This window comes from Belonocnema kinseyi, chromosome 9 (genome assembly GCF_010883055.1).
Source record: "Belonocnema kinseyi isolate 2016_QV_RU_SX_M_011 chromosome 9, B_treatae_v1, whole genome shotgun sequence".
In the NCBI taxonomy this organism is placed as follows: domain Eukaryota; kingdom Metazoa; phylum Arthropoda; class Insecta; order Hymenoptera; family Cynipidae; genus Belonocnema; species Belonocnema kinseyi.
The window spans coordinates 109,468,283-109,492,608 of NC_046665.1; the positions used below are offsets into that span (position 1 = coordinate 109,468,283).

A 24,326-nucleotide genomic window follows, 5' to 3' on the forward strand; every position below is an offset into this window, starting at 1 on the left:
TGTGGGAAATACTTGTAAAATCATTGGAATATTTCTCAAGTTTTTTAAAAACTTTGATTTTTTTTGCAGAGTAATTAGAATTTTGTAAATATTTTGAAATTAGAAAATTTTTTTAAATTATTCCTTCAATTTTTGCGAATTTTTTTTAGAAATTTGTAAAATCTTTTTAAAAAAAAAACTCAATTTTTTTGTAAAATAATTGGAATTTTGTTAATATTCTGAAATATTGAAAATCTGTACAATAATTTGAATATTTTTGAAATATTTATTAAATTTTTGCGAAATTCTTTGAAATTTGTAAAATCTTTGTAAAATAAGTGGAATGGTGGTAAAAGTAATTGAAATGTGGGAAATACTTGTAAAATCATTGGAATATTTCTCAAGTTTTTTAAAAACTTTGATTTTTTTTGCAGAGTAATTAAAATTGTGTAAATATTTTGAAATTTTAAAATTTTTTTGAATTATTCCTTCAATTTTTGCGATTTTTTTTTAAGAAATTTGTAAAATCTTTTTTTAAAAAAAACTTAATTTTTTTGTAAAATAATTGGAATTTTGTTAATATTTTGAAATATTGAAAATCTGTACAATAATTTGAATATTTTTGAAATATTTATTAAATTTTTGCGAAATTCTTTGAAATTTGTAAAATCTTTGTAAAATAAGTGGAATGGTGGTAAAAGTAATTGAAATGTGGGAAATACTTGTAAAATTCATTGGAATATTTCTCAAGTTTTTTAAAAACTTTGATTTTTTTGTAGAATAAATGAAATTTTTAAATATTTTCTCAATTTTTGCGAAATCTTCGTGAAGTTTGTAAAAAAATTGGAGTCTGTGAAATTAAAAAAAAAAAACATAAATTTTTTGTAAAATAATTGGAATTTTGTTAATATTTTGAAATATTGGAAATTTGTACAATAATTTGAATCTTTTTGAAATATTTCTTAAATTTTTGCGAAATTCTTTGAAATTTTCAAAATCTTTGTAAAATAAATGGAATGGTGGTAAAATTAATTGAAATGTATGAAATATTTGTAAATTCATTGGAATATTTCTCAACTTTTTTAAAAACTTTGATTTTTTTGTAGAATAAATGGAATTTTTTAATATTTTAAAATATTCCCTAAATTTTTACGAAATCTTCTTGAAGTTTGTAAAATTATTGGAGCCTGTGAAATTAAAAAAAATTTTTAATTTTTTGTAAAATAATTGGAAGTTTGTAATCTTGACAATAATTTGAATCTCTTTGAAATATTTCTTAAATCTTTGTGAAATATTTTTAAAATCTTTTGAAATTTATAAAATCTTTGTAAAGTAATTAGAATCTTTCTGAAGTTTTTTTTTGAAACCTTGATTATTTGTAGAATAAGTGGAATTTTGTTAATATTTTGAAATATTAAAAATCTGTACATTAATTTAAATATTTTTGTAATGATTTCAAATTTATGAAATGTTTGTAAAATCATTGGAATGGTGGTAAAAATAATTGAAATTTGAGAAATATTTGTAAAATCATTAGAATATTTCTGAAGTTTTTTAAAAACCTTGATGTTTTTGTAGAATAATTAAAATCTTGTAAATATTTCTTACATTTTTGCAAAATCTTTTTGAAATACTTTGAAATTTGTAAAATCTTTGTAAAATAATTCGAATCTTCATGAAATCTTTAAAAAAAAACTTGAATTTTTTGTAAAATAATTGGAATTTTATCATCTTTACAATAATTTAAATCTTTTAAAAATATTTCTTAAATGTTTGCGACATCTATTTGAAATCCTTTGAAATTTGTAAAACCTTTGTAAAGTAATTGGAATCGTTCTGAAGTTTTTTAAAAACCTTCCTTTTTTCTAGAATAATTGGAATTTTCTAAATATTTTTAAATATTCGAATCTTTTTGAAAGATTCCTAACATTTTTGCGAAATCTTTTTGAAATTCTTTGGAATTTGTAAAATCTTTGTAAAATAATTCAAATCTTTGTGAAATCTTTTTAAATAATCTTGAATTTTTTGTAAAATATTTGGAATTTTGTAATCTTCACAATAATTTGAATCTTTTTGAAATATTTCTTAAATGTTTGCGAAATCTGTTTGAAATCCTTTACAATTTGTAAAATCTTTATAAAATCATTGGAATCTTTCCTCAGTTTCTACAAAAACCTTGATTTTTTGGTAGAACAATTGGAATTTTGTAAATATTTTGAAATATTGAAATGGGAATCTTTTGTAAAATCACTGGAGGCTTTGATATCTTTTTGAAATCCTTTCAAATTTGTAAAATCTTTGTAAAATAATTGGAATCGTTCGGAAGTTTTTTAAAAGCCTTGATTTTTTTTGTGTAGAATAATTGGAATTTTTTTATAAATTTTAAATATTTGAAATCTGTACAATAATATGAATCTTTTTGAAATATTTCTTACATTTTTGCGAAATATTTAAAAAAATTTTTGAAATTTGCAAAATCTTTGTAAAATAATTTGAATATTTCTGAGATATTTCTTAAATTTTTTGTAAAATAAGTGAAATCTTATGTGATATATTTTCAAAAACCTTTGAAATGTTGCTAAATCTTTGTGAATAATTGGAATTTCGTAAATATTTTGAAATCTACAATAATTTGAATCTTTCTTTTCTAAATATTTCATAAATGTTTGCGAAATATATTTTAAATTCTTTGAAATTTATAAAATCTTCGAAAAATAATGGGAATCTTTGTGAGATATTTCTGAAATATTTTTAGAATAAGTGGAATCAGTGTGAAATATTTTCGAAATCCTTTGAATTTTGAGAAATCTTTGTAAAATAATTAGAATTTCTTAATTATTTTGAAATCTTTAAAATAGTTTGAATGTTTGGAATTACTTAAAAAAACTTGGATTTTCTTGTAAAAAAATTTGGCAATTTTGTAAATATTTTGTAATATTTGAAATCTCTACAATAATTTGCATTTTTAAAAAATATTTCTTAAATGTTTGCAAAATCTTTTTCAAATCCTTTGAAATTTGTGAAATCTTTGTAAAGTAATTGGAATCTTTCGGAAGTTTTTTAAAATCCTTGATTATTTGTAGAATAATTGGAATTTTGTGAATATTTTGAAATAATTGAAATCGTTTTGAAGTATTTCTTAAATTTTTTCGACATCTTTTTGAAATCCTTTGAAATTTGTAGAAACTTTTTAAAATAATGGGAATCTTTGTGAGATATTTCCGAACTCTTTGTAAAATAAGTGGAATATATGTAAAATATTTTCGAAGTCCTTTGGAATTTGCGAAATCTTTGGAAAATATTTGGAATCTTTGTGAAATCTTTTTAAAATCTTGATTTTTTTCTTAACTAATTAGAATTTTGTAAATGATTTGACATCTACAATAATTTATATAAATATTTTTTCAATTATTTGAAATTGGTAAAATCTTTGTAAAATAATTGAAATCTCTCTGAAGTTTTTTTAAAAACCTTGATTTTGTAAATATTTTGAAATATTGGAAATCTGTACAATGATTGGATTCTTTTTGAAACATTTGTGAAATGTTTGCGAAATCTATTTGAAATTCTTTGAAATTGTTAAAATCCTTGTAAAATAATTGGAATATTTATAAGATATTTCTGAAATCTTTATAAAATAAGTGGAGTCTATATAAAATAGCATTTTTTGTGATATAATTGGAATTTTGTAAATTTTTTGAAATCTTTACAATAATTTGAATCCTTTTAAAATAATTCATAAATGATTGCGAAATATTTTTTAAATCCTTTGAAATTTGCAAAATATTTGTAAAATAATTGGAATCTTTGGGAAATCCTTGGAGTGTTTGTTAAGTAATTTGAATTTTTTGGAAATCTGTGAATAATTATGAAATCTTAGAAATCTGTTTAATTTCTTGAAATCGTTGCAAAATCTTGGAATTTTTGTGACATTTTACAAAATTTTTGCGAAATCTTTTTAAAATCCTTTGAAATTTGTAAAATAATTGGAAACTTTGTAAGGTATTTCTGAAATTTTGCAAAATAAGTGGAATCTGCAATATTTTCGGAATTCCTGTGAAAATTGCGAAATATTATAAATTTTTTTAATGTTTTAAAAACCTTGTGAAATCTTATGTTTGTAAATTAATTGAAATCTTTGTGAAATCTTAGAAATTCTTGTGAAACCTTAAAAATATTTGTGAAATAATTGGAATTTTTCGTATATCATTGCAAAATCTTTTTGAAATTCTTTGAAATTTGTAAAATTGTAAAATATTTCCGAAATTTTTTAAAATTTGCGAAATCTTTGTAAAATTATTTGAAATATTAGACATTTTTGTCAATTAATATTGGCGTAATCTTTTCGAAATCCTTTGAAAATTGCAAAACTTTTAAAAAATAATTGTAATTGTGTTACAAAATATTTTTGTAAATTTTTAAAAATATTTCTGACCATTTTGTACTATAAATGGAATAAATAAATAAAAATCGAAAATATTTCGGAATTTGTTTGAGAATTGTGAAATCTTTTCAAATACTTGAAATTTTTGTAAAATTATTGGAATTTTTGAAATATTTTGAAATCCTTATGAAATATGTAAGATGTTTGAAATCTTTGCAGAATAATTTGAATCTTCCTCAAATTCTTGCGTATTCTTATTAAAATCTTTTGAAATTTATGAAACATGTATAAAATAATTGTGAAGTATTTTTGAAATCTTTGTAAAATAATTGGAAACTATAAAATATTTCTAAAATCTTTGCGAAATCTTTTAAATTGTGCCAAATTTGTGTAAAATTGTTAGAATTTTTGTGAAATTCTTCAAATCTTTACGAACTCCCAGAAGTCTTTATAAGTTAATTTGAATCTTTGTAAAATCTTTAGAAATTTGTTTAGAATAATTGGAATCTTTATCAAATCATTTTGAAATCTGCAAAATTTTTGAAACCATTGTAAAATAATTCGAATTTTTAAAATATTTTTAAATCTTTGTGAAATATTAAAAAACATTTTATATATTTTAAAAATGTCTTGGAACTTTTCTGAATTCTTCGCGAAATCTTTTGAAATTGGACGACTTTGGAAAATAAATGAATTCTTTTGAAATCCTTTGAATTTTGTGAAATCTTTGTAAAATAAGTTGAATCTTAGTGAAATGTTTATAAAGTGATTGCAATCTTGGTAAAAACTTTTTTTAACTTCAGAATCTTTTTAAAAATAACTGAAATCTTTGTACAATTTCTGTAATATTGTGAAATTTTTGTAAAATAGTTAGGATCTTTGTGACATTTTTGGTGTATTCTCTGAAATTTTTGTTAAATATTTGTAATCGGTTAGTCAATCTCTCAGTACGAACTTTAACCTAACTAAATCTTCTCTTTTTTTTTTCAAATTTCTTTATTCCCTTGTATTTTTCAGACAAGAGACAGTCGAGAGGCACGTTTCCGGGGCAGTAGTTCGAACATCTCGAAGCAGAATTCGTCGGACCACGGGAACGAGGATTGGGAAACAACCTCGGAAAACAGTGAAGAGCACATGGACGAACGTAAAGATTCTCGTAGTGCCAGAAATAAGCAATTCACGAGCCGAGGTCCGAATCAAAACCAGGGACTCGGTCCGCAACCCCGGAGAAATGATCAGCCGGGTAACAATCGCGATCAGCGTGAGAAAAGCTCCAAGTCTTCCAGCGGTTCGTCGCGCGCCCCAGGCGCCGAGAAACGAAACGCCCAGAACTCTGCCTTTAGCAACCAAAGAAACAGTTCCGGAAACATTCCTCCCCTGATGCAGAACGCTCAGGCACAAAACGGCCGACCGAGGAGTCAAGGCTCCGCAAATAGCGGCGCTCCTCCTCTTTCGGGCAAATCCAACAAGGAGAGCACCGTGAATCGCGTCGACGAGATCAAATTGAACGATCCAAATCTCGTGAATCAGGCTCTGAACGAGATGAACAAAAAGGCCACTTCCAAGGATAAGAAGTCGAATGACGGCGAGTCAGACACGAATAATTATTCAACGGGTGGTGACGAGGGAGTGAATAGCACCGAAGACAAGATTGATTCCGACGGATTCCAGGAGGTGCGTTCGAAGAAAAACGTGAAAGAATCGAGACACAATCAGAAGGACGAGCCAAAGTCGAGACGTGAGAAGGACAAGGAGAGAGAGCGAGACAGGTCGAAATCAAAGTCAAATGGTCCGCAGCCAACGCCACAGCAGGTGCAGAATATTCCCCCACTGTTGGGTCAGCCGATTCCCCAGCCAGCGAATATGCCGCAGAAACCTTTCGACAGGAATGCAAGTCGTCAGAAACTGGCGCCCAGATTCCAGAAGCAGAGGCTCGCGAAACAGCAACAGCTTGGCAGTGATAACGAGGGCAAGTCCAATAATTCTGGGGCTTACATGAAGGACTCGTCGGGTGGTCCAGCACCGCCTCCTTCCGTAAACGCCTGGGACAAGCCGTTCACGAGTAGTCAATTGCGATCCAATTCTCCCTCGAGTGTGCCAGCTGATATTCAGCTGATGTCGGGCCTGCAGGCGCAGAACGATCATTCTCACGAGAATAACGAGCCGACAAATTCGGGCGGAAGCAGCCAGAGAAATTCGCCAAACTGCGAGAAGCCTGGTGGCAAGATTGGTGGCAAGGATGTGGAAAAGAGTGTTGTGTCTGATGCATCCTCGCCGCCCGTTCAAACCCTGATTTTTGAGAATACAAATTACTCGAAGACAACGAAAACTGGATCGGCGGATCTGGCCATGAAGTCGAAGTACTCGAATCATATGAAGACTCAGAGATTGGACAAGAGGGATTTGGAGGAGGAGGCTGGAGGCCAGATTCAGCAGCAGCAGCAGCATCAGCAACAGGCCTTGTCGGCTGCCTTTTCCAGCAAACCCGGTGAGATGATGAAGGAGAAGAATCAGGAGCCAATTCAGATGCCTCTGTCGTTTAATAAGAGCGAGGACAATGCGGACATGAAGCTGGACTTTACATTTGACTCGGATCTCTCGCAATTGACGGAAGACAAGAGCAAAAGTTTGGGAATACCGAGATCGATGCATTTGACGGGTGGGCAGAGCAGTTCGACGGCCGAGTTGAATTTGAAGATTGCCTCGGTGAAGAAGGTTTGGGAAAATGCGCCTCCGATGCCGACGGTTGTCGAGCACGAGGATGGCAGTGTTGTCAATGCGGCGAATAGTTTCCCCCAGGCTTTCGAGAGCAATGATGATGATGGCTACAGTTCCCATCAACAGTACAATCAGAGCAATATGAAAAATGAGATTGCCACCTCGACGAATGTCTGCAAGGTGATGATGATTTTTTGAGATTTTTATTTTAACACTGCATGTGAGATAACTATGACATTACTAAAAATTGGCGTGTTTTTAGAGAGATTTTTGGGAGAGGGGGAGGGGTGTTTTCACGATTTTATCATTAGGAACGGTAATTGAATTATGTAACAGCTGAAGTCGGGGAGGGTATCCTTTGCTTGTGTACGTAATTTTTGCAAATTCGCAAATACTTTCTCCCGGCCGATTATCTTTTTAGTGTTAACAATTTTATTTTTTAGTTGAAAATCTAAAGATTTTCGATTCCTTTTGGCTGAAAATTCAACTGTTTTGTTTAAAAAATTCGTATTTGTTTAAAATAAAATTAAAATAAAATTATTATATAAGTTCAAGGAGAGAGAAAACCTGGAACTCTCCTTAAATTTTTTTATAACTTTGAAACCCTGGAAATCTTCTTGATTTTTTCAGGGAAACCTTGAATTTTAATTATTCTTTTTTTAGAAAAAATTTAATCTTTCGATGTTAATTCAGTTTCAGAATTAGAATAAGCCGTGGCCATATAATGGATTTTTCGGTTGTTGAGTTTACAACAGACTTCAAATAAAGAATTCACAGCAATTTCACAAACAGTACACCAGATTTCAAAGACTTGAGAAATTTAAAACGATTTCAAGATGTTTTAAAACATTTTAGAAGATTTCAAAATATTTCACAAAGATTTCAAGGATTTCAAACATTCAAAAAAAGGGTGTACACTAGATAAAAAAGTTTTCACTAAAATTTCCCATAGATTTCTAACGAAAAGAGTTTACATATTTTAAAAAGAGTATATTAAACCACATTTCTAAGATTTCAAAACATTTCAAAGATCTTAAGTAATTTCAAAAATTTTTAGAAGATGTCAAAAGATTTATAATAATTTAAATAATTCCAACAAATTCACAAAGATTTCGAGCATTTCGCTAAGATTTCAAACATTGCACAAAGATTTTGAAACTTTCAAAAGATTTTAGAGATTTCAAAGCATTTCAAAGATTTTTAAATAACTTTGAAATTTTTTAGGAGACGTCAAAAGATTTCACAAAAGTTTCAAAGATTTCATAAAACATTCGTAAAGACTTCAAAACAATACGAGAATTTCAAAGATTCCAACAAGGGAATCTGGTACACCAGATTTCAAAGATTTCAAAACATTTAAAAGTTTTTTAATGATTTCAAACGGTTTCAACAAATTTGAGAAGATTTGAAAACATTTTAATAATTTAAAACGAACAGAAAATATTTCACGAACAAAGATTAAAGAAACATTTCAAAGCTTTTATAAAGATTTTAAAAAATTTCACAAAGTGAAACAAAAATTCAAATGCTTCGTTGAAAATTTAACAATATTGTTAAAAAAAATCATACTTTTTGGTTCAAAATTCGACTATTTAGCAGAAAATTAACTTATTGTTTACAATTCTTATTTTAGTGTTGAAAAGTGAACTGGAATCTTTTTTGGATGAAAGTTTAACTATTTTTAAAAAGTTTTTTTGTTAATTCATCTGTTTAGAAAAAATTTCATCCTTCCTAAATAAAAATGCAACTCTTCGATTGGAAATTCAATGCTTTTTATTTAATTAAATTTTTTTTTACTTTTAAATTCACCTACTTTAGCAAAAATGACATATTTTTTGGATAAAAATGCAAGTGTTCAGTTGATAATTCAACCATTTTATTGAAGTCATACTTGTTGGTGGAAATTTTTTTACATATTAATATAACTATTTGGTGGATATTTAAATTTTTTTGTTAAAAATTCATCCTTTTTGGTTTGAAAAAATTCGCCTTTTTGGATTGAAAATTAAATTTATGTGTAGAAACTTATTTTTTGTTCGAAAAATCATATTTTGATCTTGAAGAGCCAACTGGAATCTTTTTAAACAGAAAATTAAATTATTTTTTGATTTTTTATAACAATTTATCTGTTTTAATAAAATTTTCACCTTTATCGGTAAAAATTCATCTAAATTGGGAGAGAATTCAACAATTTGGTAAAAAATTAATTTTTCTCCTGGTCAAAAATTCGTCTTTTTGGATTGTAAATTCAATTTTTTTCGTAGAAACTTATCTTCTGTTTAAAAATTCATATTTAGATTATGAAAGGTCAACTGAAATCTTTTTAACGACAAATTGAATTATTTGTTTGAAAATTTATTTTGTTGATTTAAAAATTCACCTATTTCAGTAGAAATTTTTTTTTTTTTTTTTGAAAATGAAAGTGCAACTTTTTGGTTTATGATTATTCTTCTTTGCTTGAGTATTTAACTTTTTTTAAAGATCTGGTTGAATCACTTTGATAAGAAATCGATTTTTTTTTTAATTGAAGATTTATATTTTTACTTTAGAATTTATCTCTTTGGTTGAAAATTTAACTTTTTTGTGGAAAATTATATTTTTTTAACTGAAAATTCAACTACTTGGGTGAAAGTTAAAAATTGCGGAATAGTCTATTTTTGGTTTATTGTAAAATTAATTTTTTAGCTGAGAATGTAACTTCCATTTTTTTGGGGTTAATCTTTTTAGTTTAAAATTCTCCTTTTTTTAGGAAAAAAAAATCTTGGTTTGAAGTTTCATTTTTTTGAGGTAAAAATGTATCAGTTTCGTGTCAAATTAATTTTTTGTTGAAAATTAATATTTTTGTTTAAAGGTTGAATTTTTGTAGAGATAATTCGTATTTTGGTTTAATGGTAATTTTTATTGGTAATTTACCTTTTTATTTTGAAAATTCAACTGTAATGTTAAAAATTTAATTATTTTGTTGAAAATTCAAGTATTTTGTTAAGAAGCCCTTTTTTATTGTAGAAAAGACATTTTTTAAATTAAAATGAATTAATAAATTTCAAATGTGAAAAATTAGTTAGCAAAAATCAGGGAATATCGTAAATGAAGTTCTCGGGCACCCTGCCTATATTTCTACTAGTAAAACATTTCTGAAAAATAAAAAAATTACGTACAGTAAGAGCGGGAGGGGTGGTAGAAATATTTCGTTACGTAATTCAAGTACGGGCCCTTAGTAAAGCACATGAAGGACTTCTAATTCCCAAAAAAAACTTGATAAACTGTCAACCTTTTCTCAGGGAAAAAAACGTCTTTTCCACACGGAAAGGAGTTTTCTGTTGCAGAAACTAAAAAGTTTCTCGTATTGTAAGTAAGACATTTGCCTAGTTTCATGTTGAAAATTTGCTTCTTTTTTTATATTTAACTTTTCTCTAAAAATAATTGTGATTCAAATTTTTTTCTCAATTTTTTCTTGTTGATTACCTCTGAAAAATGATTTTAGCGCATAACTAAATAAAATTGTAATCAGGGTGTCTACACCTCATGGAGAAAATCGCAAATTTGAAAGACTTTCACTTTTGAAAGGGCAGGGAATTTTGGGGGGGGGGATATAATTTTGAGTTTGGGACAGAAAATGTCAGTAATTAAATATAATTTTGGAAATTTTGGCGAGGAATTTCGTAAATAATTATAATTTAAACTTTTGAACAAGAAATTTCGTAAAGATTTATCATTTTGAATTTGGCACACAGAATTTCAACAGAAAATTCTTATTTTGACTTTGAGATAGGTAATTTTAAAACAAAACTACAATTTCCAATTGTGACGGAGTAAATAAAATAAGTGTTAGAAAAAAAAAATTAATTCACATGATTATCCTGATTTGGAACAGGCAATTATCGAAAAAAGTTCTAACTTAAAATTACGACATGGAATTTCAATTAAAAAATGTAAATTCCGAGTTTGGGACAGTGCATTTTTTTGAAGAATTATGTATGGTTTACTTTGGGACTAGGAATTTTAGTAAAGAATTAAAAAATTATGGAATTTCAGTGATAAAGTATAGTTAAATTTGTCTTTTAAACAAGGAATTTTGTAGAGATTTTGAATGATGAATTTGGGACAGGGGATTTCAGCAAAGAATTATAATTTCTACTTCGATACTGAAAATTTTCTAAAAATAAATTACAATTTCAAATTGCGATATGGAATTTCAGTAAATAAATATCATTTCGAGTTTGAGACAGGGAATTTTTGTAAAAAATATATGATTTGACAAGTCAGAACATTTTTTCGAACCTCCTTAAATTTGTTTAAAAAATTGTAATATTAAATTAAATGACGATGTTGTTTCATTTGTAAAAGTACGTTTATACTGGATTTATACTTATTTAATTCAAACTTTTGATCATTTTCACTAATCCCAGGAAAGTACATTTTATTGGAAATTTTGTATTTGCTTTGAATTTCAAATACATATGAAAATTGTTTTTATAAATACTTTTAATTTATCAAATCCATAGACTTTAGCAACAAGTTAAAAAATTGATCCCCTACAATTCTGCATGCTTTCAGTAACCATTTGCCCCATGCCGACGGATTCCCATTCTTGATTCCCCACATTTCTTCCTTTAGACATATTTTTGGCCATATCTCCTCTCTCATTCCCAAAATTTCTACCATATATTTCGAAGCCTTCATTCTTACTTCTGTCGCTAGGCTTAAACTTCCTGACTCCATTCTCCAAATGTACCCAGGAGTTGTCCTATCTATTCCCATTGCCATCTTGACTAACCTTCCCTGCATTTTCTCCATTTCTTCCCTTCTTTCCCACCCTCCAAATTTCTACTCTGTATAGCCCCCCCCCCCCCGCCTTAGCCAGTGTTTCCAGTATATACAATCTTTTCCCCAGACTATCGAGACCCGCCCTTTTCATCAACCCCCAAGCTGCGTTCGTGGCTGTTTGCACTTTTCCAGCCATTTTTCTTATATGAGTTTTATAAGCCAAAACCCATTCAGTATTTCGTGCAACTCTATTAACCAAACTGCCGGTAATCCTTTTATAAACTCTACCGTCAATCCGTCTTCCCCTGCTGCTTTTCCCCTTTTCAAATTTTTTATTACTTTCGCTAATTCCTCCCTGGAGATATCCTCGTTTAATTCCTCCTCATCCTTATCCAACTTCATTCTTTCTCCTTCCTCCGTTCTGGTTGGCTCCCCTCCCACTTGCGGCTTATCCTTCCCTTCTTCGTTCTCTTTCTCGCCCCCTCCTAGTAGTTGCTGAAAATGTTTTTTTGCATTTCTTCCTAATTTTCCCTCCCTTTCTCTTCCCTCTCCTTCTCGGGTCTAAACTCACCTATTGCTTTCCAGAACTGCCCCATATTCCTACTGTCTCTTATTTTTGCCCATTTTCCTTTTCTTCGTTTCTTTTCTTGGAAATAATCTTCTTTAGGTTCCTACGTTCTTTCCGCCATTACTCTCTTTCTTTAGGCCCTTTCCACTTTATAAATTTCTTAGAAATCCCCTTAAACTGCCCTATCTCATCTTCGGTCCTATTCCCTTCATTTTTTTCCCCTTCCTGAATTATTGTTCCCATCTATGTATTTTTTCGTCATTCCTACCATCCCAGATGCTTTCTTAATGTTTACCTTGAACCTGTCCCATCTACTCTCCCATACCTCCCCCTCTAGCTCTTTTCTCTCTTCCCATAAACTTATCATTTGTTTTTTAAACTTTTCCGCCTTTTCGTCCTCCCATATTAATTTTTCAACAAATTCCGTGTTCCCCCTCCTTTTGTTTTTCCGTTTCCTCTCTCCCCTACAAGGTTCCCTTACACCCTCACTCATTTTAAACGTTATTGGTAGATGGTCGGACTCCGTACGTACTATTATCTCCAGTTTTTAGACATTCCCTTCTCCTTCGGCTTCCGCTTCTATTATATAGTCTATTACCGAACCTCCGTCCTCTCCAACGTGCGTCCATTCCCCTTTTTTATCTCCCCTTACTCTCCCATTTAGTACTCTTAATCTTTGTTCTTCACAGAATTTCAAAAGCTTTTTACCCTCACTATTTACCGTACTATCCTCGGACTTCCTCTCTTTACAATAACTTCTTGTCGGTTCGTCTACATCAAATTCTTCTACTCCTTGTTCAGATCCTATTCTTGCATTCCAATCCCCTATTATAATTACCCACTCCCCTTTAGCTTGCTAATCCCCTACTACTTTTTTTAATTCATTACAAATTTTTCCACAGCCCTCATTGTTGTATAATGTAACAATAGTATTTCTTATCCCTTTACCCCCTAAAAAATTTCCACTTATATTCAAGCCATATTCCCATTCGTTAATTTCAATTTTCTCACTCATACTCTTTCTTATGCCTACTAATTGGTCCCCCTTCGCCCTACCTTTCTTTTTTATTCTTACCGCCTTCTTAGTCTTCCACACGTAGTCTCTGTCTCTGTCCAGTCTTTCTCCAAAAAATCCCAAACACCTTTCATCTTCCTTCCTCCTGCAATTTTCCTCATAACTCTTCTATTGGCTCCTTCGTCTTCCTCGAAAAAACCAAGTTTCTATCTCCTTCTTTTCTTCATTCCACACAAATTCGTTATTTTCTATTCTCCATCGCATGTAGCTTGTACTACACTGTTAGAAAAATCTGTATGAGGTTTAATATACATGTGTGTGAAGCAAATATGCACTACCGCTACTGAAATTTAACATACATTGGTGTAGTGAATTTAATATACATGTGTATTAAATTTAATATACAGGTCAGTATAGCAATGTGCGTGAAAACTCAACCTGCTTTCATTTGTTTAAATCTTGTCAAATATTCTCAATGAAATTAATAATCTAGAATTCGTAGACTCAGTTGTTATTTATAATGAAAGTGCAATGTACGGGTAAAATTTTTCCTAATTTTGCTCTAAATGGTCAACATTTAAGGGGGATACAATTAATTGTAGGTTAAGTTTGTTATTTATTTGCTTAATTTAACTTTTCGACTTACAATCCAATTTTATTTTTAGTTAACGGGAAGAATGTATCATGTTTTATTATTTAGAATCGAAAATTACAGCTAAATTTATTTTAAATTTGTGAAAAATGAAATTATATGATTTTTCTTGTAAGTGATTAACATGAATGTATATGAAATTTAATATACGCGCTCTTAATGGCGAATTCATATACTTCATATATTAATTTTAACACACATGGGTATATTAAATTTAATATTATTTTTAACAGTGTACCTTCTAGCCCCCTATCCCTGGCCTCTCTGATCTGACTTTCGATCCAATCCTGAATCTGCTTTTCCCTTTCTGTAAAATCATCTTCCACCTTGATCCTAGTTGCCCTCAATTTTGCATTTGTTAATGGATTATTTTACTTTGGAATACGTTCTTTTTTTATTTTTAATGAAATATACCAACAAGATTTTTGACGAGAGTTTTAACAAAAGATTTAGTGGTCTCATAAGCCCATTTTTGCAAACAAAAATTCCTATTTTATTCTAATTATCGCCATTAATCGATTTTTTATTGCAATACCAAAGGATAAAAGGCGTAAAATAATTTATTAACGACGGCAATTAAAGAAATAAGCAATTTTTTTCATAAAAAATGGGCAAGCGCCTAAATATATTTTCTAAATTTGTTAAAAAATATTAATGATATATTTTACTAAAAATAAAGTCAAATATAATTTATTATTACGGGAATTAAAATAATATAAATTATTTTCTTTTCAAAAATGGGCTTGAGAGAACGCTAAATATATATTTTTTTTAATTCTACCAAAATTCTGGGGATATTTTGACACCACTGTAACAATTAATTTCTTTGGATCAACCTTTATTTATTCATATGAATAATAATAAATAAGAAATGCGATGCTTAATATTTGAATGCTATTAAAAAAAAAAAATTATACCTGCAAAAAATTTGGAATTGTCGGAGAATCTTTTTCACAATTAGAGTAGACACCTTGATTCTTTTACAGATTTTTCTCTTTCAACTCGGAATTGTAATTCTGTTCCAAAGTTTCCTATTCCAAATTAGAAATTTTTAAAATAATGTGTTTAGAAATCTATTGAAAAATCTCTCAAAATGGTTTGAAAGCATTTTAAATTTTTAAATTGACATGAAACAAATTAAGAATTGACTGGCAGGGTTGCTACACGACCTGGAAAAGTCGTTGAATTTTTAAAAAGTGTTTAATAAACCTGAATGTCATGGAATTTTGAAAAAATTACTGGAACTTTTTTAATTATCTCTATTTCGAAGTCTTATTAATTTAGTATTTTATAGCGAAAAGAAATGGAAGAGTCAATGGGAAAAGCAAAAAGAACTTCGTGAACTGATGAAAAGAAGAAATTCGTGAACTAATTAAATTTTGATAAATTTTAATATAAAAATATTTTTTAGATTAATATTATTTTCAAATGTAATCCTAATCTTTGCATAGTTTGACTATAATTGTTCTTCAAGTAATAACAAAAAAAAAAAAAAGATACAACAATGATACAATTGAATTTAATTGGCCGAATTTAAAAAGAAAAGGTAGACCTGCAAATTTGTCAAAATTATACCTGAAAAAGTCATGGAATTTTGTAAACCGACTCTTGTAGCAACCCTGGCGGGGGGAAATGACTGGGAATTAACAATCATGATTTTGATGGACACCCTGATAATAGAAAACGCGACAGTTGATTAGTGATGTACATAGTGAACCAATAACCGTGTCCCCTGTGGGAAAATTCTGACTCTTTGCCTGATGCGCAGCTGGTTCCCCCGCAGGTGAAGCCGCAGCAACAGTCCTCTGGTGGCAATGCTGCACAATCTGGTTCCTCTGTACCAGGACCTAGTCCCATAGGACCCGGTCAAAGTCCCATCGGACATCCTCCCGTCAGCCTCCAAGGCCCACTCAGTCCTCCGCCCTTCAATTCCACAGGACAACCGTCCCATATTAATTATCAGGTCAGTAATTCTTAGTTAATTTATTTATTTTCAGAGTAGCGAGTTGACGGCGAATTGAATTAGAAAACCGAGAATCTTATTTTGATCGCGGTAAAATTTATATAATACATACTTTTCGGTTAATATATATTCAATTTTAAATTGTAATATATTCTATTCATTAAGAATAAAATTGGACTTTTTTATTATAAATTTATCAATGTTAATATTATTTATTATAAGAATTATATTTGGATCAATAATTAATTGATAATTATTTTCTTTATTACATTTATCAATTATTAATTTTAAATTTTAATTTATATATTATAATATTATTAAGATTAAGAATTATATTAATCTTAAAAATTATTAATTTTAATTATAAAATAATTTTTATTAAAATGATTAATATTCTTAGAATCTTTTTTTAAATTAAAATTAACCACAAATAATAATTTAAAATTATATAAATTTAGAACATTGTTTTTAAATTTAAACGAAATTAGTTGAAATGAATTTTATAGAAAAAAAATAATATTTTTAATAAATAAAATTAATTTAATATTTATAAATTTATATTTAATTTTTCATATTGTTATTTAAAATTTATATAGTTTATTATAAAAATAATTTAATTTCATTTACAAAAAAAAATTATTTAAAGATTATAAAATCATTTTAATATCTTCAATATTATGTTTTATTTAAACTATTTAAAAAGAAATAAAAATTATTTTAATCATTTATTAATTAAGTTAGAATCTTATTAAAATTTAATTATTTCTTTTTAATTGGAATTTTTTAAATTCAATTATTAATCATTATGAATTCATTATTTATTTTTTATATTTATTTATTTTAGTTTATAGGTTTACGGATTTTACTCACTTATTTACAGTTTATTGATCTTAGAGTTTACCGATTAGATCAGTTTACTCTAATTAAATTATCATTTATTATTGTTGAAGAGTACTGATTTTTTTTGGCATTTGTAACGGTTTTTTTTTTATTAATCAAAAAAGAGAATTTGTCATATTATTTAAAGAGTGTAACGTGCCTTGAATCTGATTTTGTACATTTTTACCTATACTTTGTTAGAGAAAGATTTTTTTTTCGAAATAAGAAAAAACCCTTTGGCAATTTTTTTGCTTTGTGAGGTATTATTTTATATTTTATTTATCTTATATTATTATTATTTTATTTTAGAAAAGGGAGTTTCCGTAAAGAAATATAATTTCACTTTGAACATGTATATTTTTACATGGAACGGGAACTTTTAAAAGAATTATAATTCGAATTGAGAAAAAAGGATTGTTGTAAAAAATGGCTGTTCCAAGTCAGAATTCTTTACAATTTGAAAACTCCCTCATCCAAATTTAAAAAAAAAAAGAAAGTACTTCAAAAAGTTTTTACAGTAGTAGTATTTTAAAGAGGAAATATTTCTAAATTATAATACAAAATTTTGTTACATTGTTTTTTGTAAATTTAACTTTTTTTTTAGATAAAAATTCAAAAACTTGTTAAATTATTTGTTTGAAAATTTCTGTACTTTGTGAAAAGTCGTAATTTTTTGTAGAAAATTAATCTTGATGATTCAAATTTCATCTTTTTGGTACATATAAATATAAATTATTCCAGTTGAAAATTCAGCAATTTGACTGAAAATATTTATTTTTTAATTGAAAATTCAACCATTTCGTTGAATATTCGCATAATTTGTTAAAAAAATCTTTTTTTTTTCAGAAAATTATCTTTTTCGTTGAAATTTAATATGCTCATTTAAACATTCTTTTTTTCGGTTAAAAATTCAAGTATTTCAGTTAAATATTTCTCATTTTAATTGAAAATTCATCAGTTAGGTTCAAAGTGAATGTTTTTTACTAAAAATGTACCTTGCCTTTTCTGTTGAAAATTTATTTTTTGTACTTCAAAATTTAACTATTTGGTTGAATATTTGTCTTATTTAATTGGAAATTTAAGTGTTTCCTTAAAAACTCAAGTATTCTAATTAAATATTCATCGTTTTAATTCAAAATTCATCTTTTAAATTAGAATAAATATACTTGGTTGAAAAATAAATACTTTTGTTAAAATTAATTTTTTTATTAAAGCTTCATCACTTTAATTAAAAATTTATTTCTTTTTTTAAAAAGTGAGTTATTCAATTGAAAACTTGTTTTTTCTTTAGATCAAAAGGAATTTTTTCCCCGAAAATTTAACTATTTTATGTAATATTTGTTTCTTTTTTGTTGAATTTCTTTTGTCTTAACCTAAATATGAAAATAGTATTGCAGTTAAAAAGTTTTTTTTTTTGTTGAAAAGTCTTTTTTTTAATTCTAGTATTCAAGTTGAAGAATCATCATTTTAGTTAAGATAATAATTCATTTGTTTGACTGAAGGTATAACTATTTCATTTTTTGTTTAAAATTGATTTTTTTCTAGTTCAAAATTCAACTATTTGGTTGAAAATTCGCTTTGAATGGCACTTGATTCTATATGATATGATACTTAATAATATATTTACCATCTTTCATATTTCTATAATTTAAATTTAAAATTATAGTTTTTAATGTACCATTCTAAAAGAGTTTAACTTGTGAAGCCTTGAAACTAAATTTTTTTTCTTAAATGGAATTTTAGATCAATTTTTGGAAGTTCAAAATTTCACCATGTTTTAGTTTCAGATTCAAGTATTGAAAATATCACGACAATTTCGCTATTAGTTTGATCCAAATTCATATTAAAAGCTTTGATTATCAATTTTATATTTAATAATTTTGGATGTAAATATAAAGCAATTTAAAATTGAAAAGCTTGAAATTGGGCAATTTCAAACATTGGAATCAACGTTTCAAGGATGAATAATAGTAACTCTAAAGGAACTGTTAAAAAATTTTTTAATTTAAATTAAAAAATCTGTCTGCTGCTTTTTAAAACTAAAGGTCAAACCATTTTCAACTGAAATTTAGTGATTGTGAATTCTCTTTTGTTAAAACTCCTTCGGCTTTAATGAACATATTTTCATCACATATAAAATTTTTTATCAATCATTTTATTCTACCTTGTGTCTTTTATCAAAAAATGTAAGTTTCTTATTTTTAATGTCATTTTTCATGATTAAAATGAAAACTTATGTCTTATTATTTTTTTGTAGCTTGTGGCGTGTGTCCAATAATTTAACTTTATATTTTTAATGTTGTTTTTTTTTCAAATAAAACAAATACAACGCGTCCTATCAAACGTAATTAATACAAAAATTTGTAGATCTTTTTTGGATGCATAATTTTGGTGTTCTCATCTTTTTTCGTATCTTTTTTTTTTTTTATTAAAAAAGGCTATTGGGATAAATTGTTCCTCTTTTTGAGTATTATGTACAGGCATACACCAATTTTTAAATCTTGAAAATAATATGTTCTCAAAAATGATGAAATTAAAGGCTTTTATTATTTTTCAAGTATTGCAGTCTAAAAAATTCTATTTTTAAACCCATAAATTTGAAATTTTTTAATTATGAATTTTAACTTCGAATGTTACAATTTTATTTGCTCTTTAAAAAAATAATAATTTTTAAATCAAATTGTTCAATTTTGAATATTTTAAAATATATAAAAATATTTACAAAATTATCAAAAATTAATGTGCGTGTTCTGAATTTTTTTTTAATAATTAAACATTTGAAAAACTGTAAAACAACATGTAGATGTTTCAAGTTTTTAATGTAAAATTATTAAGCATTTGAAGGATTTTAAAACTATTTAAAATGAAAATTTAAGTTTTAATTTAGGAAGTGTTTAGTTGACAAAAAAATAATATAATTATATAATTTTTAATGTTTATAGCTTAAAATTACTTAAAATGATATAATTACATTTTTTAAATTTATTGATTGATTCTTCTATTAAGAGCAGCATTAAAAATGATAACGGGGATTTTTATTTTTTCAACTAAATCTAAATCTTTAAACTCTATATTTTATAAAAGTTAAAAAAAAATTGTTTGGCAATCTTAACTGCATTTAATTTAAAACTGTTTAGTCGAAAAGTGTTTGTAACTTCGATTTTTCACGTGTAAATCATTGAGCATTTGAATGCAAAATTGTGGAATTAAAAAGGCTTTTAAACTTAAATTTTAAAATTCCAAAATTTCACTTTGAGTCCTTTAATTTGCAACTCAATTTTTATTACACCAAATGGAAAAATTTTTAGCTTTAGATTTCTTTTTTTTTTTAATTTAATTAACTGAAAAATGTTTGAGAACTGGTAAATAACTGGGAATTTGTTTGTTTGGCTAAAACGACGACCCTGAATCTCTTTCGATCGAAAATACAATTCTTTTGTTAAAAAATCGTCCTTTTGGATTGAAAATTAATATTTCATAGTAAAAAGTATTTTTTTCAATAAATACATTTTAAATTTATCAATATTAATCTGGAATTTTAAATTAAAATTCTCTGGTCTTTGAAAATTTAACCCTTGCTTACCACACTTGAATATATATACAAATATAAATAATAAAAATAAATAAAAATAATAATAAACCACACTATTGAAAATTTTTACTTGAAATTTTGTTTAAAACTTCTTAAGAACTAAACAAAAATTACATTTAAATATACTTAAAAAAAGGTTGAAGTAAAAAAAGTAGAAAAAATTACTATTTTCATTAAAAAATTCCTAACTTTTTTAATTTTCGATATTAAGGGCTAAAAATTGGAGCAAGTCTTCTGATGATGTAGCACTACAAGAAAACAAAATAGTAGTTCAGTGGATCTTTCAAAAAGTATATTTATTCTTAGGTATGTATGACGATAAAAAAGGAAAAAATGAACCGTACGTTTTTGTCAAAATACTCTGTTTTATTATCTATTACAAAGAAATATTTATACAAAATATTGATAAATTCTTGAATTTATACAAAGTAGGCATGAAATTCAGACAAAATAAAGTGATTTTATTTTTATTTTACATGTTAGCGCAATCATTACACATGGGTACACTGTACTCATGCCAAAAAGTGCTTCCAAAAATCATTTTTGAACGTACTTCCCAAACTTGGGTCCACAGGATCCAAATCAATCAAATCAGCTGCGATAAATAAACGAATGGTTCCAGCGCCATGATAAACGTCCTGAAGGGTATTTAACCCTTAAGGGGAATACTGGGTGTAAAACACCCAGCGACTTATTTGTGCTTTAACAAAACGTACCAAATTCAAGAAAATGGAACATATGTTATCATTTTTATGCGCAGTTTAAGATCAGTTAAATAGTTTAATCATGCAAAGTACGGTGTTTCATTTTTCATTGAATTGAAGCTTTTATTTTTCAGAATAAATACCTTTTTTGGAACGAACACGATAAGACTAATTTTATTTTTGAAGCGCCGTATCTCGGAAGTATTCAGGTAAAATTTTAAGTAAAAATATGAAAAAACTTAAAAAGTTATGAATTTTAACTTTTTCTCCTTAAACTTAAACATCATTATTTGATTTTATTGTAAAAAACTATATAATTTTACGGAAGTGTGCCCTTTAAGGGTTAAACTTTTCAACTATCGACGAATGTTGCAACAGGCCCGCTCCCTTTGCATTTAGGTACTTGATATTTAACTACAAAAGGCCTTTGGGTATTATATACCCATATGTGGCAAACAAGGATAAATAATTAGGGAAAATAAAAAATTTGGTTAGGCCAACCGCTGTAAAATGCAATAAATTAACAGAAAATATAAAACCGATGTTGCAGGAGTTCCCGCAGTATCCCGGGTCCCAGGCAGCACAATACGGTAGTATGTCTGCAATTCCGTCGCCGCCGGCGATGCTCTACAACACCGGATCAGGTCAGCTTCCCGCTCAGGCTGGAGGTTTGTACGGTGCATTCCAGTTGGACCAGAGCCGGTCTCCGTTCACGCAATACCCTCCGTACGCACCGTCCTTGCAGAATTCCTTCAACCAGCAGAACGTTTATTTGCAGCAAGCGCCTCCTCACGCACCAAATGCACCAGCTCCCGACATGTACCAGAGCAATCTCTCCCAGTATCGAATCCAGGCAGCTGCAGCGCCTCCCTTTGGCCAGAACCAACAGCTCAGCAACAATCCCAACACAGTTTTGATCAGCTCGTCGTCCAATTCGTTAATGTCCGCGAGTGTCAAGCCATCGTCGCAATCGATTGGCGCGATCGGAACAAAGGCACCACACTTTCAGGCGCCCTCGGCGCCACAGCCAAACCAATTGGCTTACATTCCATATGATCCGAACCAAGTTCTGGGTGTGAGCGGAAGTTACATGGGCAATTCACAGCTTGTTCAGAGGCCAGGACCGAATGTACAACCTTCGGCGAATAGCTATTACAGTGCAACCTCCGCCGATGTCTTTCCCGGTTCCCAGACGGGATTTTATCAACCGGGCGGAGCTGCTCAGCAGACGGGTACACACTACGGCCTGCAGGGGTTTGGCCAGCATAGTCAGAGTCTAGCGACGGGAAATGCCCAGCAAGTGGGCCTTCAGAATTTCAGTTCGCAGTTTCTCTCGGGTTCCGGACTCCAGATTGCGGCACAGCAGTATAGAAATCCGACGGGAGGATTGCCGGGTCCCGCGAATGCGGCTGCGACCTTTCTGAGCAAGCACCAACAGCAGGAGCAACCGAGGCAGCTGAAGAGCCCCTCTGGCAATCAGCAGGATGTGCTGACTTCTGTTTTTGGATCGAGTGAGTTTTTATTGATTTATTAGAAAATTTTTAAAAAAGGGTTTGTTTTTTTTTTTGTAATCATTAGTTTGGTGGGAGAGATATTTCATAATTATTAATAAATAAAGTATTTTTAATTTTGAATTCTTTCAAGTTTTGGGGTGCTTTTAAAGCCTTTAAAGCTTTTAAAGCTGGACCGCGAAACCGGAAAATGACCGGGCATTTTTTGAGACCGGGAAATGACAGTGATTTTTTTTTTTTACGTTCGATTTCAACAGTTTTTAAATAATTAGTTGAATTGCTATGTTTTTCAACTATGCTATTATTTAGCTTACACTGCGTATTTCAAAATTTTTTTACATTTAAAATTTCCCATTTAAATTTTTTATTTTTAAGCTTACATTTTTAATTTAAGAATTTTTAAATGCGTGTAACTGAAAGTTTATAAACTATTTTCGACTTAAAAATAATGTCATAATAATATATTCTTAAGGGCATGTGACACAGCTAAATACCTATATTACCGACATCTCTTTTTCAGTTCTTTGAACCTAAAAACTTTTTTTGTAAATAAAATATCGAGCTGAAACTTTGGAAAATGTATTAAAGTACAATAAAGTACGTTTAGGTACTGCATTTTGATAGGAACTTCACTGAAAATTATTTCATCTTTTTTCTGAACCTCGAAATTTTTTGAACGTTCGAACTTTTTTTATACATAATATATCGGTCTCAAACTTTGAAAAATGCAAGAGCCGAAAGAAAACTACGTTTAAGTACAGAGCTTAATAATAAAAGATGTATAAAAAAAATTTTCAACTATCAATTCCATCGGCATCAGCTGGTAACGTTGTACACGAAAATACGAACCCTCTAGTGGCCGCCAGGGTTCGTATTTTCGTGTACAATGTTACCGGCTGATGCCGATGGAATTGATAGTTGAAATATATATTTTTTACATCATTTATTATTAAGGTTTGTACTTAAACGTAGTTTTCTTTCGGCTCTTGCATTTCTCAAAGTTTGAGACCGATATTTTATGTATAAAAAAGTTCGAACGTTCAAAATATGTCGTTTAAGCTCGATATTTTATTTACAAAAAAAGTTCTTATGTTCAAAAAAACATTTAGTGAACTGAAAAAGTGAGGTCGGTAATATAGGTATTTAGCTGTGTCACATGCCCTTAATTAAAGGATTTTATTAAATTTAAAATATTGTTTCAATCTAAAATTTTATTTTTAATCCATTCAATTTGAAATTTTTAATTAAAAAAAAAAAAAAGATTAATTATTGAATATTTAGCTATATTTGAATTTTTATTTAAGACAAGTAAATTGAAACCAATTTAAAAGTAAGGAATCTTCGACTGAACTGTTTGACATAGAAAACCTGGAATCGGAGTTTCAAAAAGATAAAAAATTATTGTTTAAATATTTGAAAAACTTTTTAAATATTCTCTTAAAATAATTTTTCAAAATGAAAAATAATTTTTATTTTTCCTGTGAATCTTAAGAAAATGTTTTTATTCTTTTGAAGCCTTTAACAATTCTCTAAAAGAATCTAATTTTTTTGTTTAAAATCTGCAAAAATCTATATTTCGTTTTATATTAGGGGT

At 28.3% G+C, this 24,326-nt stretch overlaps 1 protein-coding gene across 11 annotated transcripts in view; it reads left to right on the top strand.

Moving 5' to 3' along the window:
• Positions 1–24,326, top strand: part of LOC117180868 (protein PRRC2C) — a 102,610-nt gene that overhangs the window by 56,682 nt on the left and 21,602 nt on the right. For 7 of the 11 annotated variants that reach the window (XM_033373428.1, XM_033373423.1, XM_033373419.1 and 4 more), the window contains 3 exons: positions 5,381–7,261; positions 15,852–16,045; positions 21,762–22,732. In XM_033373428.1, the coding sequence (XP_033229319.1) occupies positions 5,381–7,261; positions 15,852–16,045; positions 21,762–22,732 (3,046 nt within the window). Of the gene's footprint in view, positions 1–5,380; positions 7,262–15,851; positions 16,047–21,761; positions 22,733–24,326 lie in introns of all 11 variants that reach the window. The other 4 variants (XM_033373421.1, XM_033373424.1, XM_033373429.1 and 1 more) reach the window with 2 other exon arrangements.